Source organism: Portunus trituberculatus, chromosome 30 (genome assembly GCF_017591435.1).
Source record: "Portunus trituberculatus isolate SZX2019 chromosome 30, ASM1759143v1, whole genome shotgun sequence".
Lineage (NCBI taxonomy): Eukaryota > Metazoa > Arthropoda > Malacostraca > Decapoda > Portunidae > Portunus > Portunus trituberculatus.
Genome location: NC_059284.1, coordinates 8,165,250 through 8,175,249, shown reverse-complemented (window position 1 = coordinate 8,175,249; position 10,000 = coordinate 8,165,250). Strand labels below are relative to the sequence as shown.

The window sequence follows — 10,000 nt, the reverse complement described above, 5'->3', positions numbered from 1 at the left end:
TTGTGTTGTTATTGAGGGTGCTTTGTCTGCTGGTTAGGTATACAGATACATTAGTCATCATTAAGAATAAATACACCTAATGGAGCAAAAACTGAAACTACTGAATTAAAAATGCAGGTAATATGAAAAAAACAAGCAAACCTGATTAATCACAATGAGAATACAAAATACAAAAAAAACACTAATAAGAAACTGAAAAAAGCCTACACAAAAAAGTCACATTGATTTACCAAACCTAAGAACACACACCTAATGAATTATCAATATGTACACCAATCATCAAACAAACTTCAAGAACACAGGCCTAAAAGTCATCAATACTGTGGTAAGTTTGTGACCTCCCTCCTTCAGTGTCCCAGCACATCCCTGCATGGCTCCCACTTGACACATGCTCCAGACAGTCTCTCATTCCTTGCACTCACCCTCTCCCACCACCACCACCACCTCCTCCCTTCACACCACCTGGCAGCCAGACAGAGGAGGCTGTGTGTGAGTCCTTGCCACTCAGCACACTCACCCAAGCACTTGAAAACTCGCCAGATAATTAGTGTGTTAAAGATTTCATTATGAGTATTATATGTAAATTTTTATCCTGCCCAGCTACCACCCTTCGTGTCGTAGGTTGTATCAAAGGTTCAGGCAAGGACACTTCAGTAGGAAAAGGTAGTAAAAGTGAATGAAACTTTGCAGGTATAAGAAAATGGGAGTTTTAATACTGTTTTGGTATAAAGTGTATGAAAGCAGAATTAGCAGGAGATATGAAAAAGAACAAACAGCAGGAATGAAAGAGTAGACAGCAGGAACTCTTTAAAACAAACAAGACACATGTAAACAAGGATATAGAAGCAGTAAGCAGGAAATACAAGAAGAGCAGGGGTAGATATAAGCAGACAGCAGGATAAACAACACTAACAATCATAGATTGTATCAAAGGTTCAGGCAAGGACGTAGGAAAAGATAATAATAGTGAATGAAACTTTGCAAGAATAAAAATATAGAAATTTTAATATATATCACTGTGTTTTTGTATAAAGTGTATGAAAGCAGAAGACTAGCAGGAGATATGAAAAAGAACAAACAGCAGGAATGAAAGAGTAGACAGCAGGAACTCTTTAAAACAAACAAGACACATGTAAAAAAAGATACAGAAGCAGTAAGCAGGAAATACAAGAGAAGCAGAGGTAGATATAACTGGACAGCAGGATAAACAATACTAACAAAAGACTGGAATAAATAGCAGTAAGCAGGAAGTAGAAGAGCAGCAGAAGGGTGATGGGAGAGCTGAGGGAAGAGAGCCAGCCTGGTTTCTGCTCTTGGCATGCCTTAGTTGCTCTTAATGACTTCACCATAACCCACACACCCAGTCAGCCAGCCAGCCAGCCTTTCCTGAACATAGCTCTGTGTGTGTGTGTGTGTGTGTGTGTGTGTGTGTGTGTGTGTGTGTGTGTGTGTGTGTGTGTGTGTGTGTGTGTGTGTGTGTGTGTGTGTGTGTGTGTGTGTGTGTGTGTGTGGGTGGGTGTGTCTGTGTATCTTATTCCTTCTCCTGTCTGCTTATCTGCCTATCAAAGTGTTCCATAAAAAAAGGTGCCTGAAATTAATTACTCTAACAATAATAATAATACACTACAACACCTTTAATAATAATAATAATAATAATAATAATAATAATAATAATAATAATAATAATAATAATATAAATAATAATAATAATAATAACAATAATATCAATAATAATAATAATAAAATAATGGTAAAAATAACAATAATAATCATACATATATGACACAAACATCCTAAAAAAAATAATAAAGAAGAAAAAAATTCATGCCAAAGATTAGACACACACACACACACACACACACACACACACGGCCCGGTAGCTCAGTGGTTAGAGCGCTGGCTTCACAAGCCAGATGACCGGGGTTCGATTCCCCGGCCGGGTGGAGATATTTGGGTGTGTCTCCTTTCACGTGTAGCCCCTGTTCACCTAGCAGTGAGTAGGTACAGGATGTAAATCGAGGAGTTGTGACCTTGTTGTCCCGGTGTGTGGTGTGTGCCTGGTCTCAGGCCTATCTAGAAGATCGGAAACAATGAGCTCTGAGTTCGTTCCGTAGGGTAACATCTGGCTGTCTCGTCAGAGACTGCAGCAGATCAAACAGTGAATTACACACACACACATCGCATAGTGTAGCAGTTAACACACTCGGTTCACAACCCACAGGGTCCGGGATTGAGTCCCGGGAAGCGGCGAGGCAAATGGGCAAGCCTCTTAATGTGTAGCCTCTGTTCAGCAAGCAGTAAACAGGTACGGGATATGACTTGAGAGGTTGTGGTCTAGCTTTCCCAGTGTGTGTGGTGTGCTATGTACGTGGTCTCAGTCCTACCCGAAGATCGGTCAGTATGAGCTCTGAGCTCTTTCCGTAAAGGGAAAGATTAGCTGGGTGACCAGATGACGACTGTGATGAATAACACACACACACACACACACAAAGCACTTCTGAATACCTAAGCAACACAAACAACTTAACTTACCTATAACATTCACCACATAGTAGACATAGCGAGGCGTGCCCACTTGCAGGTCGAAGGAGAACGCGAAGGATATGAGGAGACCAGGCACCAGAATATCACCAAAGCCTAAGAGGTTGTAGTCTTCTATAGAGGAGCACACCTGAGTGATCTCCTTCGCAAAATTTGGCACCTTCAGGACAATGGGTAGTTGCTCGTGGCTTGCTCCTCCCTTGGCCACCTCCACCATGATGCTCTTGCGGTCCTGATGGGGGTGACAGAGAGGTGAGGCAAAGTTAGGCCTCCTTCTGTATTTCCACCATTTAACCCTTTGACTGCTATTTGTTATGTTTCCTAAAGTACTTGCAACAATGAAACATTGTTACTTGTTTAACCCTTTCTGTACCATGATATGTTTTCATATTCATTCTGGTTACTATCTGGTGACTTTTTAACAGCTTCAAAAACTCATATTGGGGGATTATAATAGTGAAGACTCTGGCCATTAATCTTTTGACCTCCATAGACCTTTCCTTATGTCAATAAAACTCTTATTGTACACAAATTTCAAGGTAAAAATATGTCCCAGTACTGAAAAGGTTAATAGCCACCGGCAATGTTGAAACTGCTAGAAATTGCCAAATCTCTTCTTTTTATTTAGCTTCCTTTTTTTGTTGTTGATTATAAAGATTCATGCATTAATTCTGGTGCTGTTAACTGTTTTGTATCGCAGTAAAAGAGTTACAAGGGCAGACATTTATCCCATTCATTTGGCTAACTTTCTTGACACTGTTTGAGGACTGGCATCTCTGTGGGCTTTCCTGTTTGACCATTTTTTGTTCCCTTGGACAGTTTACCATTTACATTCAAAAGAAAAAAAAATAGAATGAAGAAGAAGCAGAGATGTGTATGGTGGTAATACTTCACTATCTTATTTCTTCCATGATGCCTCTCTGGTTCTAGTGGGTGAAGTGAGAAGTGAGGTAAAGAGTGATAAGAGAGGTATTTCCCAGTCAACCTTCCCCTCTCACTCCTAGTCCAATGTTCTTCAAAGTACATGTCAGGACAAAAACTGGATGCCAAGCTCTTTTTCAATAGGTTGCCATATCATAAAGAGGTATGTGAGTAATGAATTAAAGTAAGTAATGTGTGTGTGTGTGTGTGTGTGTGTGTGTGTGTGTGTGTGTGTGTGTGTGTGTGTGTGTGTGTGTGTGTGTGTGTGTGTGTGTGCATAAATTAACTTCCATATCAGTGGTATTAAGGTACAACAAAATAGATATACTATATCATGAAAGAAGTATATCAAATCAAGCTGGATCAAGATAAAGAAAAGTCTGAAGAACACTGTACTAATTCCTACAGCCTACACCCTCAATACTAGCCATATCCTTCCTTTCTCTACTCTATTCCCAGTCCTTCTGTTGTAAGCTCCCTTTGTCTTCTCAATTCATAGTCTACCTGAAACTTAACACAGGATTGAAAGCAGTGATGCCTGGCCCTAGCTTCTCACTTACTGCTGTGATGAGAGGAGTGATGAAGACGAAGAAGATGTCATACACCAGCAGGCCACTCAGGAGGATGGTGCAGATCTTCAGGTTTGGTAATCGAACCATCCGCAGAACATTGATGCTGAAATGTGATGTGTGAACTTGCTGGTCATCTTGTCACTGATGCAGGACAGTAATCTTAATAGTTCCTTATTATTACTGGTGTTAAAACTTTATTACTCTATGAGACTGGAGAAATAAAGGTTGAGGCTCAAATATAATGCAAAATCTATTGGTTATTTTGTTAATGAAGATGCAAGACAGTACTCATAACATTTCCTTATTGTTTTAATCCTTTGGAAATATATTTTATAAACCAGACAATATAACAGCCTATACAATAAATATCCCACAATTTCTACACTTACATAATATTAATACAAGTTACAAGTTCTCTGGCTCAATAAAGCACCACACACACACACACACACACACACACACACACACACACACACACACACACACACACACACATCATTCACTCTCACTCTCATCAGTTTTTCCAATCAACTTTTCTCAGAATCCAAAATAGCTTTAAGATCCTCACCAGAATGCAATGCCTAGAGTGTCCTGCAGGATCCAGGCCCAGGGTTGCTTCCTCATCACCACCCACAATATGGCCATGCTGACAGCAAACACCAGCAGCAGGATCTGGCGCAGCTCCAGCGTTCCCCTCACCAGGTAGATGTTGAAGTAAGGAGTCCTGAAGGATGAGGTGTTAAAGTACTTCTAATCTTACTCTTGAAATTACTTGAATGTATGTCTTTGGTGTTCATTCTTATACAACTGACTGTTTCCTTGATAAAAATAATGGTACACAAGATAAATACAAAAAAAAGCCCAGTCTAAAGTGTCCTCAGCCTCTTAATTTTTTATGTTGACTTTCTGTAGCTTCTCTTATGTTCCTTATGTATTGACAACTCCTCTCCTCAGCATCCCAATTCCTTCTGGCACTTACCTGCAGGTGCCACAAGGGATGCGGGACACAAGCGGGTGCAGGCAGGAGAAGACAGCCATGGAGGAGGCGATGCAGAACATAGCCATGATGACGTACACTGCAGAAAACATCACGCTCATCAATAGAGAGGATCACCAAGTCTCCATTACACTCTTACTTTACTTTACAGAGCACCGTGAACCTTATGAAAGTTAAAAAAGATACCAGGAGAATGTTTTTGTCCTTTCTCTTCATTTATGAGTGGAAAGATCAATTTTACAGAAGAGAGAGAGAGAGAGAGAGAGAGAGAGAGAGAGAGAGAGAGAGAGAGAGAGAGAGAGAGAGAGAGAGAGAAACTGATTCACTCACCCAGATACTGATAGAAGTAGTACAGACTGAGCAGCATGAGGCACATCAGGATGACAAACCCCACAATACTAAAGGGCGACACATGCATGGACGTCTCTTCCTGTGGCATTCCTCCCACACTCTCCTGCTCCCCCTCTCCTGGCACCCTCACTATCGTCTCCCTCTCGTTCAGATACCTGGGGAGGACGACACTCAATAAACAGGAACATTAAAGAAAAATCCTATGTGTTGTTACAATGTACTTAACCCTTTCAGTACCATGATGCATTTTACACATCTTCAAAAACTTAAATGGGGAACAAAATAGTGAAGACTCTGGCCATTAATCTTCTAACCTCCACAGACCCTTCCTAATGTAAACAAAACCATCTAATCACACACAAAACTATTACTAATTATGCATCCAGGTACTGAAGAGGTTAAATGTATTTTCTAATGGTGAAATGTGCAGTTCTTTTCAAAATTTCTCCTCAGTAATGGTTCAGTATATAATTAAATGCTCCAACCCAACCTCTTGAATGACAGAGGTAAAAGATAGTCACTCATTTACTTAACACTATAATATATCAAGAAGCAGGAAAGTTACAGTTCAAGCTTGACAAGTGGTTAATAAATTGCTATTCTCTTTTCCTTCCCTTATTATCAAATATAAAAAGACAGGTCAGATCAAGCTTGATAAATGGTAAATAAACTGCCCTCTTCTTCTCCCTTCCTTATTTAACACCAACAAATATCAAAAGACAGGGAAGTACAAGCAACACTGCCCTACTCTTCCCTACATCCACCAGCAGCACCCAACAATGACAACAAGAGATGAAACTCACAGCTTGTGGCGAACTTTACCGGACCAAAAGGAACCCAGGGCCACAGTGAAGAGAGCCATCACCCATATGATCACCAGGCTGGGAGTGAACGGAGTGATGACTGGTGAGTACATGCCCACAGTCACCTCATCCCCTGATTCCTGTGGGAGGATGGAGATGAATGAGTGGAAGGAAGAAAAAGAAGGAAAAGGATCATCTCATTAACTCATTAACGCCGTGGTACAGTAGAACCATGCGTGCTTTGGGGTCCGAGGGGTCTCCAAGCGCACGGGTGTGAATGCTGTCCATGGTCCGAGTGTAGGTTGAGCTTCCTCACTCAGGGCAACGGTTTCCTAGCGGGTGGGCTTTGAGATAGGAGGTACCCCAAAAAATATCCCCTTTACCCCATAAATTCCCGTGAAAAGCCCATATGGTATAAATAAAATAAATAAATAAATCTTGTTAGGATTTAGTGAAGGGAAGGAAGGAATAGGAAAAGGATCTGACCAGTGCTGCTCTTTGTGATTAATGTCAAAGGAAATGTATGAGGATTTGCTTGATTTGTTCTAATTTAGGTGTGGTAACACTGCAGTCTAAGATGTTGCTGTGTAAGAACATATCACAAGAATTCTCTATATTAATACAATCAAATAATAAGAAAAGGTATACAGCAACCAATGCCATTTCTTAAGATAAATCTCATTAGAAAAATAAACAAATATATATATAAAAAAGTACTCTTTCTTTTCCTTGTCAAGATAAAAAAAGAAAGGAGAGGAGGAGGGAATAATAGGAAGAGAAAAGATTTATAGTAACTAATATCATTTCTGGAGATAAAATAATCAGTTGAGAATGTACAAGTGTAAATGACAGGCTCTTTACTTGGATTTGGTTAGGTTAGGTTAGCTAGACAACTTTTACACTCTTCTTGCTTTCATTAGCCTATGTTTGGTGAGTTTAGATACCTTTCAGATCTTCCTTACCTGCATTTGCTCAAATTTAGTTAAGCTAGTCATCTTTTGGAGTCTTTTCTTACTCACCATGATCTTAGTGTAGCTGTCATTATGAATGAAGGCCAGAGTGAGATTGTACTTAGTTTCATTAATACGGACAATCTTCTCTGTGTCTCTCACTATCAGGGTACCAACAGCACCAGAACTCTGTAAATATTGATAAGTTACCAATGAACCCTAAATTTTGTGATACAGTCAACTACTATCTACACACCAGGCCACTATCCCACACAGGACAACCCAAATATAGCACCACATACTCACATGCAGATCATTCATTCTTAGCCCTGTCAGCCCCTGGTGCAAAGGGATAGTCTCGTGGACCACAGTACTCTCAGGAGCTTAGACATAGCCCAGCTAGCAACATAAATTCATAATAGCCAAATAGATTAAAAGTAAAATACTACACTTGTGTCCACTATGCTTATGAACCTGGAATCCTCTTCTCTGAGTGTGTATCAATGTTCATGTTCTACAGTAGGGCTGTAAGTGGATCAGAAGCATGATAACTGGAGGAAGATGCAACACAAAGCTCAAGGGAATGTAGATCGATACTTAACTTCAGGGAGTGTTAATTCATTACAAAACAGAGAAATATATATATAGCTAGCTACAAACTAAAAGAAAAATTACTAAAAATAAAAATAAGGGGATATGGGTAATTCTGAAAGGCTAAAGCATCAAAGTACCTGCACTCTGCTGGCCTGGGCAACAGTGGAGCAGTTGTTATCGGTAATGAAGACCAGCCTGTCTTTGAAATCAGTGGTGGCAGGAGGCGGCTCAGACTCATCACACACATTCCACTCCAGCGCATCAGAGACTTGGTAGTATTGCTGGGTGGGAGAAGCAATCCATTATTTTTCTTCTTTTTTTTATGTAAGAGCAAAAAATTGGCCAAGAGAAACAGAAAGAGTTGAAAAAGAGGCCCACTTAGTTGTCAGTACTTCATGCAGGTCCAAGAGAGCTAGCTAAAAGAAAGGGATGAATGTCTTGAAACCTCCCTCTACAGCCAACCCTAATCTACCCTGCCCTAACCTAGCTACCACAGTCTAACTAAAGCCAGCATAATTTCCCTACCTCATTACACACTGCAAGGGAAAATGATGCTTCAGACTATACAATATCTCTGGAATGGAAAAGTATAATGCATTAGACATTAGGTAGTGCTAGTAATAAAAAAAAAAAATGTTACTCTAGCAAGAGAGGAAAATTAATACATTAGACTTTAGCTAATATTAGTGAATGGAGAAGTTAGTGAATCAGACTGGATAAACAAACTGCTACACAATACACAACACAGAGGACAATGCATCAAACTAACTCAATCACTGCATCAGAAAACTAATAAGGAAATCAGAACACCAAACACTAGTAAAGAAACAATAATGCACTGAACATTAGACAGAAGTAATAACATAAGCAGCAACATAAGAGAATAAGGAAAGCTACAAGAAATCATCAGACCTGTACATGGCAAATCTCACACTGCATAACACACACACCACAAAAAATAATGAGTATTAGTATCACTAGAAAGGAAGAATTTAATTAACCATACACTGGAGAGCAAACATGTATCAAAACTTAGTACAATGAGGTGAAAATTAGATATGCAATTTGTTGTAACATATGTGTGAAATAATGTACTGAATATACCACTACTCAAAATGCAATACAAACTCATTCTGTTATAGCTAAATGCCTTAATAACCACACATTTAAATCCCACATGATAGATATGTAGCTCAGAGGAAAAAAAAAGAAGAAAACAACAGCAAAAGCATAATACCTGTAAAAAAAAAAAATGAAAATAATAAACAAACATGCATACATAAATAAACCAGGAGGAAAAACAAGGAAAAGAGTTAAATACACACAAACACACCATCACAATACCTTGACTAATTACAAAACAGGTACAGGTAAGGTATATAAAATATTTCAAAGGTATTTCACAACATAAAGCCAAATACACAAGTATAAGGACAAGTAACTTTCACCATGATTCATATACAAAGAAAAAAATCACCACTACCATACAAGAAAGACATTACCACTCACTCATGCAGCTAAGTCACCAGTCACCATTCACTCATACAGGCAACTAACCATTACTATCCACCACTCACTCATACAACCAAGTCAGCATTACCACTCACCACTCACTCATGCAACCAAGTAACCACTACCACTCAGGGTCATATTCTCAAACGCTTCCCTCTCTCACCATCACTGCTTTCCAAAGACTCCAGTTGAAGGTTCTCGTGTTTTTAAGTTTATTTCTATGGTTCTGGTGATGGATTGGCAAGATTTCTAGTCTATTAAAAAGAGAAACTGTCTTGAAAAACCTGGTTAGTTGTTTCTGTGGTCTTGGAAAATTGTCGTAGTGAAAAAGGAAGGTGTTTCTGAATATGGCCATAACTCATACAGGTGAGTCAGCGTTACCACTCAATACTCATACAACCAAGTCACCACTACTACTCACCACTCACTCATACTCACCGCTGAGTCTTCACTAACAGCCAGTTTGGTGATGGGTCGGAAGTAGTTAATGCAGAACTTGTGAGTGTCATGGCTGGATGCGTTAGGGCGGCTGACAAGGATGCCGGGTGATGGGTACTCCTTCCACTCCTGAGGGAGACACTAGTGGTAATAAAATGAAGGTAAGAACATAAAGGAAAGTTCCAAGAAGTCATTAAGTCCTGTAATAATGGTTGTACCTCTATTTACCCCTTCAGTACTAAGATGCATTTTCATATTCATTCTGCTTACTATTTGGTTATTTTATATAGCTTCAAAAACTTATGTAGCTATGGATTAAAA

At 39.5% G+C, this 10,000-nt stretch overlaps 1 protein-coding gene across 3 annotated transcripts in view; it reads right to left on the bottom strand.

The window, feature by feature from the left end:
- Positions 1 to 10,000, bottom strand: part of LOC123510959 (signal peptide peptidase-like 2B) — a 20,630-nt gene that overhangs the window by 8,937 nt on the left and 1,693 nt on the right. For all 3 annotated transcript variants that reach the window (XM_045266495.1, XM_045266497.1, XM_045266496.1), the window contains exons 2-10: positions 9,680 to 9,808; positions 7,867 to 8,010; positions 7,205 to 7,324; positions 6,186 to 6,325; positions 5,362 to 5,537; positions 5,014 to 5,110; positions 4,603 to 4,758; positions 4,023 to 4,137; positions 2,533 to 2,773 (exon numbers count right to left, since the gene is read on the bottom strand). In XM_045266495.1, coding sequence (XP_045122430.1) covers positions 2,533 to 2,773; positions 4,023 to 4,137; positions 4,603 to 4,758; positions 5,014 to 5,110; positions 5,362 to 5,537; positions 6,186 to 6,325; positions 7,205 to 7,324; positions 7,867 to 8,010; positions 9,680 to 9,808 — 1,318 coding nt within the window. The remainder of the gene's footprint in view (positions 1 to 2,532; positions 2,774 to 4,022; positions 4,138 to 4,602; positions 4,759 to 5,013; positions 5,111 to 5,361; positions 5,538 to 6,185; positions 6,326 to 7,204; positions 7,325 to 7,866; positions 8,011 to 9,679; positions 9,809 to 10,000) is intronic.